General features: G+C 33.7%; 1 protein-coding gene across 1 annotated transcript in view; it reads right to left on the bottom strand.

Moving 5' to 3' along the window:
* Positions 1-1,244: 1,244 nt before the first annotated feature.
* The window catches only part of GNAI1 (G protein subunit alpha i1), a 101,580-nt gene continuing 78,721 nt past the window's right edge, over positions 1,245-24,103 (bottom strand). Inside the window, exons 5-8 of the mRNA XM_020984488.2 lie at positions 19,340-19,468; positions 7,067-7,196; positions 5,988-6,141; positions 1,245-3,351 (exon numbers count right to left, since the gene is read on the bottom strand). Coding sequence (XP_020840147.1) covers positions 3,161-3,351; positions 5,988-6,141; positions 7,067-7,196; positions 19,340-19,468 — 604 coding nt within the window. The 3' untranslated portion in view covers positions 1,245-3,160. The remainder of the gene's footprint in view (positions 3,352-5,987; positions 6,142-7,066; positions 7,197-19,339; positions 19,469-24,103) is intronic.

The following is a 24,103-nucleotide window of genomic DNA, read 5'->3' as shown; positions in this document are numbered from 1 at the left end:
GATTGTAGCTGTTGAGAGAGGGTGATATAGACGTATATTGACATCTATATAGCTCCACTGGATTTTATTATTATCTCTCAGCTGCTTATTATCTGATACACACATAAACTAATATTGTAGCTGTTGAGAAGATACATATACATGCATACACACAGACATACATACACATATACATACATACATACATGCACCTACATATCACCAGGAGCATGAAAAGAGAAAATAGAGGGTCTGGGGGAGAGGAAGGGAGAGTACAACTAGTTAGGGACACCATCTTGATAACATACTAGCAAAGCAGCCTGAAGAGTTACATAGGTAGGAAAAACAAACCAGAATAATGTCATAAAGGCTCAAAGAGAAAAGGGTATCTAGGAAAAGAGTTTGGTCAATAGCATCGAATGCAATAGATACTTCAAGAAACATGAGAAGTGTGGGGGGGGGAAAGCATCAGATCTAGCAAGTAAAGGATTATTGGTCACTTTGAAGAGAGGAGTTTCAATTAAGTGTTGAGGTTGAAACTTGTAAATGTTCATCCATCTTAGAATGATAGGATTCAAATCAAATGCTTTTATAGAGAAGTTGAGGTATGCATCTCAAAAAAAAGTGATTTATTATGCCTGATAATACTACTAGGAGGTGGAAAACAACATTGCAGATGAAAGCTTGTGTATTTAGTTTAGCCTGATTTATAAGTTCCATTAAAAAGAGGCTAATGATTAAAAGGGGAAAAATGCTAATGTGATGATGTGTGTCTTCTTTATTCTTGCTGGAAAAGAACCAACTTCTCAATTTAACAAGTTTGTCTGCTTCCTAAAGTTCTCACTCACCAATGCAAATGCCAGCTAATTTTCACAGCAGGGAACAGCACTGGGGAAATTCAAAAGTTATTCTTTTGCAATGACACTGACATGGAAGTTTAATAGGAAAGGTGTAGAAGTCATGCTTTATTCCTTAACGAGAGGTTATTCCACATGAAAGTGCTGGTTGAGCTCAATTCATTTCACTTCGGGAAACTAAGACTTGTAAAAGACATAAATTTCTGATGCTCTGTACAAGGAAAACAAGAAATAAAATTTAAAAAAATCAAGGAGCAAACTGCAGGTCTAAATAATGAATGAATTCTCAGAGGGTTGGACATGTTTTATAGTAGATTAAAAAAAGATTCATAAAAATAGTGTTTGAAACACCTAGTGCACTGCAATATATTCAGAATTAAAACTAATACATGGAATCAACAAACTGGATTGTAAAATTTTAAAAATCTTAAATTTATTAGGCTTTATTAGTAACACAGAATTACACAGAATAAAGTTCAGGTTCTCATCAGTGATGGCTCACCAATGTATCTTGTTTTATTTTTTTTCTTTCAACCATAATTCTTATGATGAAAATTTCTTCATAGTATAATTTCACTTTCTTCTCACCTTCATGCTGTGAACATATGTAGCAGTTCTTCCATCAATAAATTCAATGAAAAACATTTTTCAGAAAAGGCACATAAAGAATTTAGACCAACAAAGTTAGAAAATTTTGATAACTTCCAATTATTTTTTTTTTAAAAAAGCTCTTATAATTGAGACTGACATAAATGCAAAGTCACATGTAAGTACTTTTAAGAACACAGACACACAAACTGATGGATGCCAACTGACAGAGTAAAATCAAACATGAGCTAAACACCATGTAACTTGCTTACGAGCAAACAACTAAAATAGCAATATTTCTGGGATAAGCAGAAGCCCCTTTGTATTTTTTTGCTGGAAATGGTTTAAACAGCTACATAGGGAGACACGCCCAAGCAATGGGAAAGTAATGATTTTTATCAAAGTGCAACATCTTAGTGACATGTAACACTAATGAGTACAGACTATTATTTACTTCTAATAAGCATCAGTCCTTATACTTTGAAAACATAATTGTTCATGTTTAAAAGAAGTGAAAAATTTTTTTAAAATGAGATAAAACAGACCTTAGACACTTGAAAGCAATATGAATACTCTAAAAGAAAAAAGGGGCAATTTCAGCATAGCAGGATAATAAAATCTGAATCTAGTTATATAGCTAAACTTAAAGCTTGTGCTGAATCAGTAGTAGACTATTCAAACTATCATGTATGCTAGGTACAAGGAGTTTCCCAAAGGAAATACACAAATGAATGTCTCTAAATTTATTACACTCACATTTTAGCCCACAAAAATGCTCTCAACATCCACCTCAACTTACTTATAAATAAAAGCTTATTCATTTAAAATGTATAAAAATTAATCTTGGCACCACCATTAAGGCAATGCATATATATCAATCACATAGTAAATTTAAGAGTGAAAACTTAAGTTAAACGAATAAAAATTAGGTATAACAATAAATGTGAGGCTGTCTACAACATATCAAAAAATTGGAAATGCATCTTAGTTTTGCAACTGAAACTTAAAAGAGAATAAGGCAGCATGCACCTTTATAAAGAAAAGAAATCAAAACATACAAGATTTTTTTAAATAATCAATCCAAAGGCAAGTATATTCATCCTCTTTTAAGAGCATTTCAATAAAACAACAAATTTAGAGGACAAACCAAGTTATTAAAATATTTTGTTCAATATTTGTACAAATAACATTCCTACAATTACAAGTATACGTATAATCAAGGTAGTTTTTTCAATGTTTCTTAATATTACTGTACTTAAAAATTTACAAGACATGAACATAAATAAAGCTGTTTGAAACTGGCAAATACAGTACTGGTCTATCATTCAGCACAAGTCATTCTGTATCTGTCACCTTGAAAACCATCAGGTTAGAATTTTATGAAGCCATTCTTCAAACCTAAAGATCAATAATTAAACTTATAAATATAGGTATGCACAGAATAATTTCCATATTTGCAAATATGCAAACATCATACACTGGAGCCTCGCTATAACTTTGTCCTAGGTTCCATGCTTGAGGACTCTGTTATAGGTTTAACAGTGTTACAACAAGGTCCTTCTGATATTTCCAGTGGGGGATGGGGAGAGACAATCTTCAAATGAAGTCCCTGATGGACCTGCCTTGTGAATTTCATGCTACAGCTGGTCATACTATAGTGAGGCTCCTGTGTATACAGCTCCAAATTTAATTACATTTGGCTTAAGAAACTTGATTTACCATTAAACTTAAAAATCTTAGAAGAGGCCACAATCCTTTAGATTATTTTTTATGATGACATCTGTTACGGCATCAAACACAAACTGAACATTCTTAGTATCTGTGGCACACGTGAAGTGGGTGTATATCTCCTTTGTGTCCTTTCTTTTGTTGAGGTCTTCAAATTGACACTGAATATATGCTGCTGCTTCTTCATATGTGTTTGAACCTTAAAAAAGAAACAGGGCAAAACAAAAAAAAATAAATTTAAAGTTGTAAAAAAAGTGTACTGTTCAGTAAAGCAAATCCATGGCAAAAATTTTCAAGCTGGAAAATGGGGCATAAAATCAAATTTCATCTGTATGAGGAATGCCTTTCTGTAAATTCCTTCTCATGACGCCAACTGGCAACGCATCTGCTACTTTTGTTCTTTGAGATTTGCTTGAGACATGTGGAGGCTACGTGACTTACCCACAGTCACATAACCAGTGTATGCGTCTAAGACAGAAGTTGAAATTACTTAGGTCATCCACACCAAAGGGTAGGCACTATTATTCACTACAACTTACCACGTAAACGTGATTTTTTCTTTTCTGTTTTTTTTAATGTTCATTAAAAAAATAAATTCCAAGTTTACTCCCTCTTAGCCCCTCCCTTACCCATTGAGAAGACAAGTAATATGATATCAATTATACATATGAAGTCATGCAAACCGTATTTCATATTTGCCATATTGAAAAAAAAAGCAAGAAGAAAAAATAAAGTGAATACTTCAATCTGCACTCATAGTTCATTAGTTCTCTCTCTGGAAGTGGATAGCATTTTTTATCATGAGACTCCTGGAATGAATCATCTTGGATCACTGGAATGATTAGAGTAGCTATTCTTACATAGTTGATAATCATTACAATATTACTGTTACTAGAGACAATATGTTCTACTGGCTCTGATCACTTCACTTTGCATCCATTCATATAAATCTTCCCAGGTTTTTCTGAAATCATCCTCCTCCTCATTTTTTATAACACCATAATATTCCATTACTACAACTAACCTGATTTAAAAAAAAATTATTGAAATACATTTTTCCCACAAACCAACATTTACTCCTCCTTATCATTATTATTAACTAAATCTCATAAAGCATTTCTTACATATATTCTCTCATTTGGTTCTAAATTGCCCTATGAGATCAGTAAGGCAATTAACATCCTATCCTGTAGTGCAGGAAACTGAAACAAGGTTATTGAGTATGTTCGTGTATGTGTTGGACACAGTAAAATTTGAAATGATCAGACCTTTTTTTTTTTTGCAATTGCAAGGAAGATAGGTTGCAGTGGTGAATACTGAGTCAGGGAGACTAATTAGAAGACTAGCATAATAGTCCAGGTGAGAGGTGATAAGAGACTCAGTTAAGGGGGTAGCTGTGAGTAGAGAGAAGTGACATATTCTAGATGTATTCTGAAGGTAGAAATGACAAGGGCTGGCAATGGACTGCATATATGGAGTATGTGAGTAGTTAAGGCTGACACTATGACTATAAGCCTAAATAATTGGGAAGACAGTAGTAACTCTCAAAAGTAATAGGGAAACTGGGAAGAGAAAAGCATATGAGGGGAAATTATGAGTTCTATTTTGAACGTGTTAAGTTTGAGATGCCTACAAACATCAAAACTGAGATGTCTAAAAGGTAGCTGGTGATATAGGACTGTGGATCAGGCAAGAGACTAGACCTGGATACAGAGAGATGGTAGTCATCTGTATGGAGTTTATCATCGAATTCATGAGAATTAATGAGGTCACTAAGTAAGCTGGTATTGAGGAAAAATAGAAGAGGAGCCCAAGACAAAAATTATACTAACAGGAAGAACTGAAGACCTTTCTGAAAAAGGACAATCCCATTGCTATCTATGATAATAATGAGTGATATTTAATACACCTTATTTTATGACTTAAAAACATAAAACAGGGGCAGCTAGGTGGTGCAGTGGATAGAGCACTGGCCTTGAAGTCAGGAGAACATGAGTTCAAATGTGACCTCAGATTAAATACTTGACACTTACTAGCTGTGTGACCCTGGTCAAGTCACTTAACCCCAACTGCCTAAAAAAATAAATAAATAAATAAATAAAAACAGAAAACAGAAAATTCTTCTAGCAATTTAATTTGCCTGCCATTTTAGACCTTTCTTTTACTATGCCCAAACACATGTTCTGTTTCAACTACTCACTATGGACTGTATACCTCCAGTACTTTCTCTGTACCATTGCTTAAAGCATATTCAAATTTTATCCACCTTTTCAAGATCATTTTAAAAATAGCATCTTGTCAATTAAGCCTTCCTAGATTCCCAGGGGAATTTCTATTTCAAAATGGCTTTTTGTTCTTGTGATTTTGCCACTGCATTCTAAAAACTCACTTTGCATCAGAAGGAACAAGGAAGACCTGAATTAAAGGACATACTCTTATAGATTCTATTTGTGTAGCCCCTAGCTAGACTCTTAACTTCTCAATCAGTGCCCTGGGGTAACAGTGTAGGGCTATAAGTGGTTCCTTGGCTAGACTAATCTACAGTAGGGGTGCAATCATAGCTCTAGTCCAAAAATAAAAAAAAAACAAACCATAAAAACTAATGGTTTAAATCATGAGGATGGACAGCTCCCTCCAATGCAGATCTGCAAGTATTATGCACTAAGCAACATGGACTTTCTTCCATTACTTAGTAATGTTGGTCTTCTCTAAATGTATTAAAAGTAAGAGTTCTGCAACAACAATATCATAAAAGTATGAATTTCCATTGAGAAAGTTTTCAGCTATACATAAAGAATAAGTGACGTGTTAAGTTTCCCAAAGAAAGTGAAATACCTGCATATTCAGGATAGCAGATAGTGAGAGGACTCCTTTTAATTTTTTCTTCAAAGAGATCCTTCTTGTTTAGAAAAAGAATAATAGATGTGTCTGTAAACCACTTGTTGTTGCAGATGCTGTCGAACAATTTCATACTTTCATGCATTCGATTCTATTGTAAAAATAGTATAAATGCCATTATATCAAGAGTAACAATATTTTTTATAAATGAAATAGTTTGTAATGAAGTAGAGCTAATTACTACCAACTTGAAACTACCTCTTCTCATTATTAATTTGACATGAAAGTAATGAAAATTCTTATGTTAAAACTGAAAATGCTCAAGTTATAGTTTTACTTGTACCATAGCATATTTTATAAAATTACAGTCGGGTAGGTTAAATATGATAATAAAACAAACCTTCCTGAGCTCTATAATTTGCACAAGGTAGCTCTATAATGTCCCATGTAGCACTGAAAAAATTTACTGCCCTTCTATTCTTTACCTCTTTCCTAAATTTCTCCTTCTTCCTCCCAAAAAAGCCTCTGTGTTGGCTTTAGGGGAAATGTGCATCTTCCCCATATTTTAATATGATCAAAGAAAATTTTTATATATAACAACATATTGCTAAAATGTACTGACTGCGGTACTACTGTAAGTAAAAGATTGGGAAATGCAATTTTTGGTCTAAGAAGAGTCACATCTTAATTCACTGACATCTTTTGTACCACAGGTCTGATGTGCTTATAGATATGAATGCAGAACTTTTTGTCTTCTTAGGTTCCTCTCTAGTTAGGGAGTGGGAGAAGGGAGGGAAGGAACTAGAGGTTTTTCCGCCTGTGGGAGTTGTGGGTCTGTCTGGCATGCAGGAACTCATCATGTTGGATCACTAGAGATATTTAACTTGTTTAAACTATGCCACTTAACGAATCTACTAAACTAAACTAAAGAATCTACTAAAGATCTTCTAGCAAGATCTCTTAATGCCGATGTTTCAGTCATTGATCAAAACAAAACTTTATTTTTTAAACCATATTGGTAAAACCACAATACTATTTACTTTGATATTCAGTTCTGAAAAAGTGATTATACTTGCCATTTCTTCATCTTCAGCCAAAACCAGGTCATAGTCACTAAGTGCTACACAAAATATGATAGCAGTTACTCCTTCAAAGCAATGGATCCACTTCTTCCTTTCAGATCTTTGTCCTCCCACATCGAACATCCTATAACAGGAAAAGCAGTTTGTTGACATGGTTTCAAAACATTCAGCAGTCTTGGGAATGCTGAACAAAATAGCTACGAGGCATCTTAATAAGGATGTAAAAGTAAAAAAATTGTGCAACATTTTAATGTTTTAAAAGGCTGAAATTATATCATGGTGGGGTAGGAGAAATGAGGAAGGCAAAAAAAACTTCAAAAAAATGCTTAAAAATTAAGTGCACTCATTTAAGAATTAGTGAACTCCTATTAATGGCACAGTACTATCATAAAATAACACAGACAATCCACGTTCAAGAAGACCTTATAAACTAATTGAGTAGACAATGCATATCTCAAAAAAATTAGAAAGAAACACACAAAATTGTACAGATGGATACAACACAAACTACCCATAGTTCAAAAAGCCTTGGATGGTATGAAACACTTATATAACAGAAAGATAAACACCTGACCAAGTTCACACCATCAATTAGCAGACCTGTCTACAACCAGAAAGAGGCCAGGCCTCTTTCCTTGCTATGTCAGAGTATAGAGGATACACTCTTTTCATGAAGTAGGTGATTTTAGGTTAGGGCTCTGAAGAAAGGAGGTTTATGATAAAGAGACAGGAGAAATGACATTAAGTTTAAGAACAGTAAAGTTAAATTAAGTTGTCAGGACAGTTCAATAGGCAGGCAGAGATAAAGAATGAATAGCATATTATAGGAAGACATGGTGGATCGTAGTGGCTCAGGATGCACACAGGAAGACCCTATTATACTATTGACTTTATAGAATTAGGAAGAGAGAATTAATGAAGTATTTATATAGGCTAATGTGGGTTTCTCAACAAGGCAACGACATGAATATTATATTAGAAAAATACTTATTTTCCTTTTTTTTCCCCCCTTATGTACTTAGGTACTTTTAATGATAAGCACTAAACTGAAATGAGTATAGGAAATACTGCATAACAACTGTTTATGTAATAACATTACATAAACTGGTATAGTTTAAAAAATTAATTCATATAGATGCTGCTCTAATTAAAGTAGGCATTATTTAATTGTCATATATAAGAATTTTCCCTGTGGAGCAGTATTAGATAACAGTCTGAAACTCCAGCCATAGAGCACTGGTGTCCCAATTTTTCCAAATCTCTTCCAGCATTTGTCATTTTCCTTTTCTGTCAGGTTAGCCAATCTGATAAGGTATGAGGTGGTATCTCAGAGTTGTTTTAATTTTCATTTCTCTAATCAGTAGTGGTTTAGACCAGTTTTACATGACTATTGATAGCTCTGATTTCTTTTTCTGAAAAATTCCTGTTCATATCTTTTAATCATTAATTAATTGAGGAATGGCTTGTATTCCCATTCACTTTTACAGATGATAAAAATGAAACTTAAAGATATCAAATAACTACCAACGAATAATAAATCAGTATGCCACATAAAAAAGTGATGAAATTTATTACTCCATTTTAATTTAACAAAACAAAAAAAAAATTAAGAGTAAGCAAGAAGCAGGTGGTGATAACAATAACAATAGATAGCATTCATATAGTACTTTAAGGTTTGCAAAATGCTTTACAAATATTATATCATTTTATCTTCACAACAACCCTGGGAGATAGGTGCTATTTTTACACCCATTTTACAGATGAGGAAACTGAAGCAGAGGTTAAGTGACTTGCTCATGATCACATAGTTTTAAGTGTCTATAGATGAATATGAAATTGGGTCTTCCTGACTCCAGGTCCAATGCTCTATACATTTCTCTACCTAGCTACCTCTATTTAGATCAGACAGGCAAAAACCCAAATGTGTAAATATACATTCATATTTATATATACATGCATAAATATCCATTTGCTCAATTTCCTAAGAAAAAAAATAGCAACAAAAACTTTTACAAAAAATTTACTGAAATCCAAATAATTGCAAATAAGATTTACTTTAGCAATTGAATACAGGTAGTTCTGCAAAGACTGCCAACAAACACTCTTAAAACATCTAGCAATAAAAGACCTACATTGTTGCTATGTTTAAATTTGAACTACCAATTAGCATATTGTATAGTATTTTAAATGTACAATGTAAAATAATTCCATGCTTCATTAGAGCCTCAACTTGGTAATTAGAGGTAATGAGATTTTATCATGGAAGTATCTTATGTTTTTCACTAGAGATACAGGAAAAAAAAAATCTAGGACACAAATGACGTAAGTGATGTTCCTTTAGTCCATAGGTCAAGGAACACAATGATTGAGAATAGTATATTAACCTTGGCCAGAAGGTGGTAAACAATTCCATTAGTGAGAACAGTTCTAGTGAATTGCATAGGGTAAAAGCCAGCTGGCTGAGGAACAAAGGAAAACTCAAGGAAGAAAGCCTGGTTTCTTATTTCTGGATTGGCTCAGTGTGACTGCATAATAGTTTTAAGATACATCAAAGAAATCTAAAATTATATGATATAGTATGTTTTATATGACATACTATGTTTAAACATCGAAATACTTCATTTGAAAAAGACTGGCTCTTAGAGATGTACTTTCTCTAGGTCATTCATTTTCAGATTTTTTTTCCAATAGTGGTGATGAGCTGTGCTGAATCGTACCTATTTTCTCATACTCTTTATGACCAAAAGAATAAATCTGTTATATTTTGGAAAACCTTAACAAGATTTCTTGAATGGGAATAAAAAAGGCAGGTGGTTGGAGTAATCCAGAGCTGGGACTTGGCAAAGAATGATTGGGGAAAAGGCCAAGGAAGCAAAAAATTCAAATGTAGAAAATGGTTTAGAGTTGAAATGATTCACTAAGAGATTGAGTCAGGGAAGGAAGGATAATGTAGCCACCACAGAAGTACTGGCCTGAAAAAGAACAAAGGGGTAGAGAAAGTAGAAGTCAAAGCAACAATGAAGAACAGAATTAGAAGTAATGCAAAGAGAAAGGTGACCTAGATGTTCTCTTGCTATCTCCTTACTACTCCTCAGTATCAACTTCCCATTAATCATTTTTACTCTGTCATTTACATTGTAAAGGTCATTCTCCTTGACAAAATAAAATAGAAATGAAATAGCAATTGTGCTGCTCTGCTTTCTCTTTATTATCAGTTATCATTCTGCCTACTGCAAGGAGAGATCTCTTCTTTTGATTCTCTTTTTTCCTCCAATAAAATTCCTCTGTTGCTGTTGTTAGCCTCTCTCAGTTCCAGTCTTAATTCTTTCTGAGCTTTAGTATTCTTAACACTACTTTTGGGGGGATGAAACCATGCTTGGAATTTCTCCCTGTTTCTGGGTTTTGTACATTTCTTTTAAAAATCTAAGTTGCTTATTAAGTTACCTCTGCATCCACGTCAAACTCTTAAAATAAATCTCATTTTTCTTTTTCATTGGAAAAATTATTCCCTTTATAGCTTCAGAATTTCATTCTTTGACATCTCCCATCACTCTTAGCCTGACTGATGCTGAAGGACATTAGTCCATTAGGATGTGTGCAATGAAATATCCTTCCCCAAATCTAGGATGCATGTTAACCTATGCTCAATTTTCTTCTCCCTGGATGGTGCCAGGACTTCCAGCCAAGGTTTCTATTTTTTTCCCATCCCAGAAATTACTACCTCATTCACTGCATTCATAAACTTTCTTTCCAGTATGAATTCTCTGATGCAGTGTAAGTTGTATCTTAACCCTGAAGGCCTTCCTATATCTGCTACATTCATAAACATTATCTCCAGCATGAATTCTCTGACACACAGCAAGATGCTTCTTCCTCCTTGGGCCTTCCCATATCCATTACATTAGAGTGGCTTGTCTCCAGTAAATTCTCTGCTCTCTGGACAGCTGCTTCTTGGAATATCTGCCTCTGGTATCCAAGATGCTTTCATTCTTTCCAACTGGTAGATCACATCTGGTTTGGAAACTGCAAATACCAAAGAGACCAATTCTATAGTTCTCCAGCATTACATCCTGGTACAACTTTTTCTGAGATGGGCTCAATTGTGCCTACTTCTCCTGTGTGAATTCCACAGCCACATCCTTGAATGTCACTGATTCCTTTTGGAGCCCAGATGTCAATACAGGAGCCATTCCCTCTTCCTCGGTGTTCCCACCTACCGGGGCGGAGCAGGGGCTACAGAAGATAGAGCCAGGAGGAGGAGATAGGACCACAGGAAGTCTGGACCAAGGACCAGACAGACACAACAGGAGCACATTCCCTCAGACTCTTCTAAGTTCTCCTTCCTAAGAGAAAAAAATAAATCCTACACTACTTCAATCAATGAATATCATGTCTTTGCCATGAGTTTGTCTTTGATAAAGTTTAGAACACTACAGCAAAGATAATTTTACAAACAGAGAATGAAAGAATTAGCTGACTCCAGGGAATGAAGATAGACGTAACAAAAGCGTCAAATTACTTGCTATACACTCTAAGGGAAATTAAGGAGATGTTTTTATCTGGTATGTGTAATGAGAGCTCTGCCATCATTAAAAAAAAAACAGAATAAGATATGCATAGCAAAGGTCAAAATCAGGGAAAAAGTGTTGGAAAATTTGAAGAAAAATACTTAATGAGAAATAAAATTTCTGAACTCAAAGGCAAACCAGCAGAAATGGAAGATGCTGCAAAATATTGTCAAAGGACAACAACTTGATAAAAATGACTGAAAACATTACAAAGAGTACAACAGAGCCTGTTGAGATGATCTAAGAATTATAGTATTAACCTTTTTTTAAAAAATAAGAAAAGAGCTTGACCACTATTTTCCACGTTATTGTTCAAGACAATCTGTTGGCCTAGAAAATACAGATAAACTACACATCTATAGAATTCAGTCAACTTTCAAGAGAGACATTAGATACAGCTCAAACAGTTATATGCTTATAGATCAAGAGCTGGAAATGCTTCAGAAAACATCTCATTCAATTTCATCATTTAACAGATAAGGAAACTGAGGTTTAGAGAGGTTAAATAATTTTCACATGGTCTCACACATATTAAGTATCACAGTCAGGACTGGAAACTGCATCTTTCAACTTTAGAGTCTTCTTTAACACTGTCATGAAATTCCAGCACTTAATCAACAAAGAAAGGCTGTTAAAAGTATTTAAGAAAAATACCACCTATCAAAGTACATCTGTTTGAATCATACAGAACACAGAACAAATTTTTAACATGATTTAGATGAATAGAAATCAAACTTTATTCCAGAATCTTCAACCATGCTATTCAGGAATAACAAATGAGCATAATAAATTATTGTTGTTATTATTGTTTAATTATGCTCCACAAATTTTATAAGCATTTTTTTTACACGAAAATGAAAACCCAGCTAAAGTCTATTATATGCAAAGCAACCCAGGAAACCAAACTAGAAATTTGACAAGTAAATCAAGGGTGAATATAGGGTAAAACTCTGAATCACTTAACTACCAGATCAGTAACTTAAGAAATACCTTTAATATAAATGTAATTTATTTTAAAAGGGTAGGAATATCAAGAATTGTAATGATGAACATAAAGGAAGGTGGTGAGGGGTGAGGGTGTAGTTCGGTAGAGTGGGAAATTTTTATTACCTACCTAGGAAAAAGAAAAAGGTACTGATGAACTATATTAAAAAAATAAAAGGTTAATTGAAAACCTAAGAACTTAGTACTGTTCTGATGCCTCTGCATGTAAAGTTAAAGGAAGGAGGGGAAGCTCTAAACACATAAGGAAAATATGTGTTTTGATTAACTATTTTTTTAGAGGCACATATGGTGAGGTTTGTATGTTGGCAAAGATTGGGTATAGGGTTGTGGGTGAAAGTATAAGCAAGCTTCTGTGTATGTATATATGACCAAGATTGATATTTCCTTGGTCTTAGCCAAAATGCTGACTTAAACAGAAATAAGATAGATTTCATTTTTGCCAAATCAACAAATATTTATTCACTGTCTATCATGTGCACTAGGTATGGTGACTACAAAGATACAAATGAATAAGGCCCCGCTTTAAAGTCCTCTACTAAGAGGAGGATGGGGGTGGGTGGGATAATACAACACATGCACAAATGAGCAAATGTAAAGTAGCAAAAAGTAATCTGTAGGAGAGATGGCCAACAACTAGAGGAATCAAGAAAAATATAGTTAAGAATTGCAGAGGAAAAAAAATAACAAAAGTCAATAATTTGACTAGTCAAAGAAATGAAGTTAGTACTCTAAGCATCTTTCTGACAGACATTTATAAACTCAAACTGAGAGGCCTGCAGTTCTTAGAGTCAAGGACCTTAGGTGAAGACCTACTACCACATAGTGGCTTAATGATCCTGGTTATATCACAAACTCTCAATGTCTTTAGACATCAGCTTACAAGAAATTGGTAGAGCTCACACTTCTCCTAGAATGGACTATCAAAGAGTATTAACTCTTTGTCAGCCAAATTGTAGGGTTAAAAAAAAAATCAATCTACCCAAATATTACAAGAAGTTGGTAAAAAACAATCTCACAATTAAAGATGATTTGAAATATGGATTTAAATCCATTTCTAATTTTTTTTTTATATCCAACAAAAGTTTTGTACCTCAAAATAGTAATGATAGTACAAGGCCATAGTAAGACATTTAAAAACTAAGCCAAAAAAGAAATGTCACTTTTAAAAACACTAACATTTTGAAATCAATAATTTAATGGTTTTTGATGTCATATTAAAGATAGAAAAATGAAACATTTTTTAATTACTTCGTAAGGATCAACACATCAGGGATGGTAAAATACCTGGGTTAAAAAAAAAGGCACACCCTTAACAAAATTGGTGAATGGGATTGAAAAATAAATATCATTATTTAGAAAATTTGTTTGATGATGTACTTCTTTCATTTTGACATATTTGTCACTGTGAGGTATCTTTTTCATCATCATTAAAACTAAATATCAAAACAGACTAAACAAACAGACTTCCTAACTGCTATATCACAAAGTAAAAAAAAAAATACTACTGATATTCAATCACATTAACAACAGTTTAGTGACAGCAAAAAGTTTTTTTCCTGTAAAAATAAAGAAATTAAGTATTATTTATTTAATAGTTATGTTTTTAAACATTTCCATTTTTGAATATTTTTATAACATACATAATTAGAACATTTACATAATACAGAAATAATCTTACATACAGATATATTTATATATGCATTATAGTGTATGTTCGTATGTATATATGTACACACATATATAAAATAGGGTCACAGAAGTAAAAACAGTACTTATTACATACACATAACAATCCCTTCTACCTCCCCCTCCACACATAGGCGATCCTGTTTGCACTGTGTGACCCTGGGAAAAGTCACTTAACACTGTTTGCCTCAATTTTCTTATTCATAAAATAAGCTGGAGAAGGAAATGGCAAACCACTCCAGTATCTTTGCCAAGAAAACCCCAAATGGGGTCATGAAGAGTTGGGCATGACTGAAATGACCGAACAACAAAATGAAAAAGAGAACTGTCATCAAAATCAATTAACAGTAGACACTAATAAGTATTTTGTTCAACTTAAATATACTCAGGCTTTCCAATAAGGACATCCAAAATATACTTTCATTTTTATTCTTCTGTGATCCACATAATATTTATGGACAACTGACATCAATACTTTTGCAAGAATAGTAATCTAATATTACCGGTTCAAAAATAGGACTGAAAATAATTTAAAAATTCCTAAATAACCTAAGATTGTCCTTAAGCCATTAAATTACTCTAAATATATGTTATAAAATTCTATCTCATCTGTAATATATATTTTGGGTACAAATCATCATGAGAAACGGCTTTATATAGCAGGTTAGTACTTGCCTGGTAAAGACATGACACAACTTTGGGAACCCTGCCTAGGAATAAAAATGATGACTCAAACATGAATTTCCAAGACTCAGGCAAGTCAAAATTTAAAGCAAATGTTACCTAGCAGATCTGCTTTATGTTCTAATAGCTGAACTACTAGTTATTAATTTCTTAAAATTTAATGAGCAACTAATATTTCAATACAGGTAGTCAATATCTTGCACTATCCTTATCACTGTGAGATTGTAGCTGTGAGTATTTGTTCTTGTTTGGTTTTAAGGAAGCAAACATAAAAGATCACAAAGGCACTTAGTGGCACACAGTGAATAAAGATCCTAGGTCTCCTGACCACAAACGATAAATTGACAGTATTAAGTGAAAGTGGTATTCTACATGATTTGCATAAATGATCTTTTCCTTGCTTTAAAGGAGTTGTGATTACACAGATATTGTTATTCTCTCTATCTGCAAAGAACACAATCTACCCATGACTTCACATTCAGTGCCATTCGTATCTATTTTCTCATTCCCAACATTTTTATGTACTATCAAAGTTAGGGAATAATGAATTTTAGGAGGCTAGGAAATATTCTGGATTTTCATAACAAATTTAACACTTTTAGGTCTCTGCCATGGGACTCCATAATGGAAATTACTTTGTAGTGATTACTGGGAAAAAAAAAATCTAGTAATAGCCTATTATCTATCTGGAGGCCAGACATCTGCAACCCCAACCATCCAGAATAAGCCCTTGAGCAGCAAATAAGTGAAAAAGGCCTCTGAACCTTCAACCAATTCATTATTTTGTTCAAGTGTACACTCCTCCAATGGTGTTGATTTCAACCCATCCATGCATTTCCAATCTGTTTAAGACTTGTCTCTTGTTGTAAATCCTCCTGAGGGTGTGTGCCCAAAGTGCTAGGTACTTTCTTCCTCTAGAGCTCTACCCCTAAAACTCATGGCAATGCATAAAACTCAAACCTAGCAGTCACAAACCCCTAACTATAAAACACAGGCCTGAGGCTCCTGCTGGAAAGCTTACTAATGCTTTACAATTCATAACAAGCTTTATTAGCAAAGTGGAAAGCTGGAAGTGGGTGGGTCTAGCTGCTAATAAAATCAGACACAATAAGAAATGACATTAGACAGACTGACAGGAAGGAAGATAAGAGCAAAACAAAACAAAACAGCATAGGAACAACTGTAATGCAAAATATAAAGAACACATGATCTTAATGATAACTGAGTCATCCAGAAAAGGTTAAATTAAACTTAGTATAAAAAGTCAATTTCAGAAAGGTGATATAAAATGTGCTTGAAAAAAGATGCAAAAAATGATTGAAGACATAGAAAAAATTGATGCTTGTTGGAGAAAACTTTAAGTTATTATTAGAAAGCTTAGTTATGTACAACATCTCATTCTCCAAAGATGTTGGGAAAAAATGAACAGTGAATGAATACACATTATCTATTTTTGATACTCAAGTAAACCAAACTATTGGGAAAGGTTCCCAGGTGGATGTGCCTGTCACCTGGATTATTCTGAATTAATATTAGAGCACTTGGTTTTTCTAAAATCATTTGGTGTCTGTTAGGTTGTCCCCGGGCTGACACCACAAGTAAAATTCTATGTTATTATTAACCGAACTCTAGTACTGGATTTTCTAGAACAGAGTTCCAAAATCTCTAGATGCATATATTAGTCTCCTCTAGAGGGATGTCTTCATATCATAAAACTCTCAATCAAGCTAAAAGAAGGTGGGGAAAAGTGAAGAAAAGGTGTTCTAAAAACTATACATGAAGTACAAATGCTGATAGATAATTTTCATGTAACCTCAGAATTGTTTAGATTTTTTTTTGTTGTAAACTGGGCTAAACTTCTGCAAGATACGATAAAAACTATTTAATAATATGGAAAGCTTAACTGGACATTTCTTATAGTAAACAATAAAGTATCGAGATAATATTTTCCATTGCCCCAATAGTTGAAAAGCCTGAAGACTTTCAACTGCACTTTAAGCCTGGAGCTCTACTTCTGTTTTATGAGTACGTGTATATGTATGGATACATACATACATACACGCATACATATATATATGTATGTGTGTGCATGTGTGTGTGTATATATATATATATATATATTATATATATATAAATATATATTATATATACATTTTATATATATGAAATCTTTGACATATTCTCACTTTCTCTCTCCCCTCCCCAATATCTTTTGCATATGTCTTCTTTTCTCTATTCACAAAGCTACCACCCTATTCCCCTGTCTCCATTACATTACCTCTTGTGGACTATTCCAATAACCCTTCTAATTAAGACTTCTTGTCTCACGTTTTTACCAACTCCAACTAGCTGCCAAAGAGACTTTCCTAAAATGTAGGTCTGGCTATCTCATCCATTCTCCAACTCAATATATTAACTATCCTATTACCTCTAGCATCAAACGCTTCCCTTTTACCTCTAGGATCAAAATATAAACTCCTTCATTTGGTATTTAAATATCTTGCGAACATAGCCCCTTCTTAACATTCCTGGCCTTAAACACACTATGTTGTGCATCTACACTAACTTTCCTTCTGTTCTTCCTACATAACAAGTCATTTCCTATCTCCATGCTCCATGCAATATTGGCTGCCCTCGTATTTGGAGTGTGCTTTCTCACATCATTCGATTTTTAGAATTCCTTCCTTCTGTCAAGAGTAAGCAAAAGCACCAACTCCTCCAATAGGCTCTTCCTGGTTCCCACAGCTTCTAGTGCCTTTCTCTCTAAGGCTATTATCATTGTATTCTGCATTTGTCTCATATACACCTATCTATCCATATGGTACCTTTCTTACTAGAATGTAAGCTTCTTGATTGTAGGAGCTGTTTTTGCTTTTTCATCATAACTCTAGAATGTAGCAAAGCATCTGATATAGAATAAGCCAGTTTATTAGCTGACATTCCAGTAATGTTCTTGGGTCCATGCCATGAGACTGCTTTATAATGGTATCTACTTCATGATGAAAAGAATATAATAATATCCCACTCAATGAATGGGAGGCTTCTGGAAACTTCCTTAGTGCTAGACCTACTATAGATATTTAAGACATGATATTTATTAAATATATTCTGGAAAAGAGGACGCAAAACATAATGTACATCATTTGTTTTCTGTGATCTGAAATCGGTCTTTTTAGAAAACAAAACTAACTCTAACAAAATTTTGACAAATATGAAAGAACTAATAAGAACGGTCTATAACTGATTTGGGAACAAAATAAAATAGAGCAGTCCTGCTACCATAGACCTCCCCTCCAACTTTAAGATAATGTGAATATAATTTCCTATTTCATTTGAAATATACACCTTGATTTTCCATGAACTCAGACTTTTCAAATGATAAAAGAAACTGAATACTGTGAATAGAAGTAATGCAGAAGAGAATCAAACATAACATAAAGATTTAAATTGAAAAAAATGAGGAAGTCAAAAGAAGAAAATTAAAGCATGAAGGTTTTAGCACAGGAGAACCAGGGAGCAGTCATAAACAAAAAGATGAGAAAAATATACCATAAGTTTTACAAATAAAGCAGGGCCCTTGTATATAAAACATGGTATTTCAGAATTTCGCAAATCCAGTAGCTTTTTTTAAATTTTCTGTAAAGATCTATTTCTACTGCTAAAAATTAAAAATACAGTAAACTTTAATGTGGCACTTCATTTAACCTCTGGGACTCAATCCCCTCATCCATAAAAAAGAACATTTCACATCAAAGAACAATGTAAAAGTGTAATCCTGTGCAATATTGAGACATCACAAGGATAGAGGTAATTGACAGTTATATGGACACAAAGAAAGGAGAAATACTCCACGGTAATTTTCGTATTTTCAATTATTTCAAATTATTTGATAATCTGAAATTCAATTATTTCAAATAATTTTATAATCTGTATATTTTTTGAATATATGAATTCTCATTAAAAATTTAAATTTTCAGTACATAACTATTATTAGATTGGTTTTCCAATTAAAAAGGCCCAGTTGTGGTCCCTGACCTTTATAGAAAAAAAACTAATTATATTTAAATCTCTCTAAAAATATTTAATGTTGGTAGGCAGAAATTGCATACAATTTTTTTTCTGGCTAAAATTTAAGTATCACTTCCAGAATGTTTACTATTTTATTTTTTATTTCATTGAAAACTCACCTTTTCCATTTCTGAGTAAACAATTTATCATTTCTCAGCTTTGGCTCTTCAAATATTTGTACTTTTAAGCCTTGTGTTGCTTAAGTAATGGATTTTAGATTTAAAACTTATACATTATGCATATGTTAGGCACTCACTTAAAATGAAGATCCTTGAAAGTAAAATGTGTTTCAACTATTCCTGTCGTTTTCACTCTAGTTCTGAGAACGTCCTGCTGTGTTGGGATATAATTCGGATGTGCTATTCTGTCCAAGTCATTCAGGTAGCTGGGGAAAAAATACAGTAGGTTAATCATACCGATAAAGATGGGCAAGAAAAAAAAAGAGTAAAACATTTTCTAAGTACATATTCTGAGGTGTTAGACGTTGAGAGATCAAATGTGGGCCTAAATATTTATGAAAACTTTTACTGAAATTAAATGGAATTCAAACTTTTTTTTAAGATAAAGTAAAAAAAAATACTTTATAAGTTGGAAGGAAAAGCAAAATCCAGAATAACATGTAAGTCAAATAAAAGCAACCTAAGTTTAATTTTCTCTCTAGATTTTTTTAATGTGTTCATTGGTAGAGCATCTAATAAATGCAGTATCCCCTTACCAGGATAGAAAAGCTTAGACTATGGATAGACTGGGCAATGGACTATACGTCTGCAGCCCAAAGACCAGTCCAAGTGTAGAGTGGCTTACCACAATATGTTTCATTTAATTCACTCATGAATCATTTCCTGATATAACAACTCTCAAAAAGGTTCAAAGGGACTGTATTCTGTAATAGGGGAGTATGTGCCTACACAGATGAAATGGCGAATCCTTGAATTTCTGTGCAACAAACCTAACTTTACTGGCTTTTTTTTTTTTTTGCTGTTGCTGTTGTTAAATGAATCTGCCCAAGTTTTTGTAGCTATGTATCTATACAATCTATATCACAGCCTTATGGTGCAAGCTGAGTTGGGGGAACTTTTGGCCAGAGGTTGTAGCCATTTTTCCATGAAACTTCTCCCAGACTTTGACCACCACAGCCAGGTCCTGTTTTTTTTCCTATTTTATATCTTTCCAGTCAATCAACTTTCTACCACTTATAACAAAATGGTTCACTCAAGCCAACCAGCTCTTGCTCTATCTGCCTTGGGATTCATCTGACCAGCAATGTGGTTTCCAGGGCCATGTTGTAACATGAAAGAAGCAAAGTGTTTGTTGCGTGTATTAGGATATAGGCTAGGATAACATAATACTTCTTTGAGAAATGTGACAGTTAGCTAGGAAATACCTAGCAGAAACTAGAAGATACCTAGGAAAGTAGCTGTCTTATCATTTTAACATCACTTTTGCTCACGCCATTTCACCCACAAAATGATATTCTTCCTCTTCTATTCTTTAAAACCTGCTTGAATCCCACATCTTCATAACTTTTTTTCAATCAACCCAATTTAAAGTGATCTCCCGTCCATTCTCAAGTCATCTAGCAATTGTTTTTTCTTTCCTTAGTATAGTGGAAGGAACAGTGGATATGGAGTCAGAGTTACATGACTTCCAGCAAGTCACCACCTCTCTATGGTCTGTTTCCTCATTCATTTACAAAAAGAGGGGACTGAATCATATGATCTTTACAATCCCTTCTATTTCTAGATCACTATGACTGCTAAATATGGTCACACATCTCAATGTTGACAATGAACATGTTACGTTATCATATCCCTATATTCAACAGTAAAGCCTTTTAAATCTTTTGTTTTAACTTTGTACATATTTATATAATCTTGCCATAAGGTCTTTAAAAAGAACATCTTACAATCTGTTTTCACCACAGCATCTAGCACAGTGCCTTATGCATAGCACACAGTAGGCATTTAATATATGTGATTGAACTGAATTATACTAGATGAGAGTAATTTTCAGAATATTCTCTGAATTTTATATTTTAATTCTACAAATATTTATTAAATGCCCATTATGTGCAAGGCACCATACCAGGTAAATGATAGGGACAAAAACAAACAAAAAAGCGATACAGTACACTCTACTGAGAGGATGTCACAGGTAAATGGATAAGCAAAAACATGACTTTATGGAGGGAAAGAACACTAACAAAAAAATACTTTAAATGACAAGCAAAAGAGCTTATATTTGATCCTACAGGTAGTAAGAGAACCACTAGAATTTAGTGGTAAATAGAAGTGACAAGGTCAGATCTCTGCTAAAGGAACAAATCATTTTGATGGATATGTGGAAGATGGAATGGATTGGAAAGAGACTTGAGGACACTGAAATAGACCAGGGAAGAGGTGCTGAGGGGTCTGAACTAGGGTAGCCAACAAGTGAGTGGAAAGGGGATAGATAAAAGAGATGTGATCGTAGAATCAACAAGACTAAGCAACTAACTTACAGAGAGAAAAGAGTTTAGGATAACTCAGAGAGTACAAACCTTAGTGACAAGGATGATACTGAATTGTGGAAGTAAGGAAGTGGGTTGGGGTGAGGAGGAAATAATAAGTTCTGTTTGGGACATGCAGAATTTGTTAAGATTATAGAACATCCTAGGGAGAGACTCCAAAGCTAGGCTCAGGAGACTAGGACTAGACATACAGTTCTGAGAGTCATATGCTTAAAGATCAATGAAATGATGGACTTGCTGAGCATGGAGAGATGGCTCAGAAAAATGCTTTGGGGAGGGGGAAAAAACCTACTTAGGAGACAAGACATGTAGTGATGAAGTAACAAAGGAAATGAACAAGAGGCTGACAGGTAGGAAGCAAATGAGGAAAGAAAGGGAACAAAGGACAGACTATGCAGGAGAGCGGTATAGTCAACAGCATCAAATGCTACAGGGAGTTCATGTAAGATGACTGAGAAAAAACTAATGTAACTGGTATTAACTATGAGGAAACAGCTAGGTGGCACAGTGGATAGAGTCAGGATAACCTGAGTTCAAATGTGACCTCAGAGACTTACTAGTTGTTTGACCCTGGCCGTGTCACATAACCCCATTTACCTCAGTTTCCTCATCTGTAAAATGAGCTGGAAAAGGAAATGTTAAACCATTCTAGTATCTTTCCAAAAAAAAAAATCAATGGACAGTATGCTTTGTGGGGTGACGAAGAGTCAGGCATGACTGAATAACTGAACAGTAATAACTAGGAATCTAACAAAGCAGAAGCAGTTGAGTAATGGAGTCAGAAAACAAACTATAAGAGGCTAAGAGGGGAAGGGAAATGTGGAAAAAATTGAGGCAATGAATGCAGACCGCATTTTTCAAGAGTCTGTCTATAAAAGACAGAAAAGAGATATAAAGCAATAACTTTAGGAAAGTCCCTCCCTCTCAAAAAGAAAAAAAAAAGAAAGAAAACCATAGTGAGAGTGGCCTTACCCCACAGAATAACATTGATTAGGATTGATGGTATTGGGTATCAGTAAGGATTTGTTCCAAGGTAGCTGTTAATGAGAATGCTAAAGTGAAGCTATAAAGAAACTTTCAGACAAGGCGTAAGAAAAAATGATGGTGGGCACTGGGAATAGTTTATCTTGTTACTTAATATTTGCATGGTAAAATCAGCATAGATTTATTCTACTGTGTCTGATGGTTAGATCCTTCCATATTCCTAATTTGATCTCAAGTTTCATTTCTACTTCCTTGTATATAGCACACTATATACTGAGTCAAATGTGGAGTCAAATTGTTGGCAATGAGAAGAGACTGCTACAGAAATACTGGTGAATTTGTTACTGGTCACATTATTTTATTTACTTCAAGTTTTATCTACAAATGCTCTCAGATTGTCTGACATAGTTGGGTCTCACACTGAACATCTGCAGACTTATTTTTGTTCCACTTTTCACTGTTTTATAAAGTAAAGCTACTCATAATTTTACTCTGTCCTCCTCAAAGCTGTGCAAGTGGCCTATACCTGAAAAGTGGTGCTGACCTTGTCTGCCTTGATCGCCTTTATCTAACAGATAAGTGCTTGCTGGCTGAAGGGTTACATAGTTTCTTCTGAACTTCTCCATGTGGTGATCTTTACTAAACTTTTGGGACCATGACAATCAGAATCAATATTTTAGTTTCATCAATTTCACATTTTTCAAAGTCAAGCACTTGTTTAATTAGGTCAAAGCCACAGTACTTTTTTTTTATTTCATGAAGTCTTATTTCTTGTCTTTATGCTTTTTTCCTTAATTTTTAGCAAGGAATAAAAAATAGACAACTTAAATATTGTATCAATATCCATTAAAAAAAGAAACAAACAAACAAATAAAACATACAAAGATCCTTACTGTGTTGTGCCAATCCTCTGATACGTGTGAGGATGTGGATAAGAACTGAATGAGATATTAAGGTATACCTGATAAAGTATACCTGTACCACAACTAATCTATACAAGTAGAGGAAAGGTTAACATGGAGAATCAACAGCAATGGAATATATGTGTGTGTATATATATACGTATATATGAGAATATATATGTGTATATATGTAAATTATTTCTAGCAGTTTGGGAATAGTCTTATATTCTCTGTTCTTATTTTTCTTGAATTCTTTAGTTACTAAGGATGAAGTACGCTTGAAAGCCTCCTTATTGAAATGGGAACTCCACTCAAATATTGGTTAGTTACCTATATGTAGACCTCAACTGATTTATTTCAGCTATAGTCCAGTAGAATTCAATAAAAATTCCCTCCTTTTAGCTTGAAATCTAATGATATGACATTATAAACAAGAGAGTTTTAATTTATAAAATAAAATTATTTCTATTTTATTAAAAAAAACCTAAGAATTTGAGATTATTCCTGACCAGCTAACTGAAATTAACAGATCACAGCATAGTATTAATAAAGTAAACAATGCAGTTAGGTTCTAGTTCCGTATTTAAAGGAAAGTGATATTAACAATTATATACTGAATTATAAT

This window comes from Phascolarctos cinereus, unplaced genomic scaffold (assembly GCF_003287225.1).
Source record: "Phascolarctos cinereus isolate Bilbo 61053 unplaced genomic scaffold, phaCin_HiC Scaffold_1;HRSCAF=81, whole genome shotgun sequence".
NCBI classification, from domain to species: domain Eukaryota; kingdom Metazoa; phylum Chordata; class Mammalia; order Diprotodontia; family Phascolarctidae; genus Phascolarctos; species Phascolarctos cinereus.
This window is presented reverse-complemented; position numbering and strand designations above follow the sequence as displayed.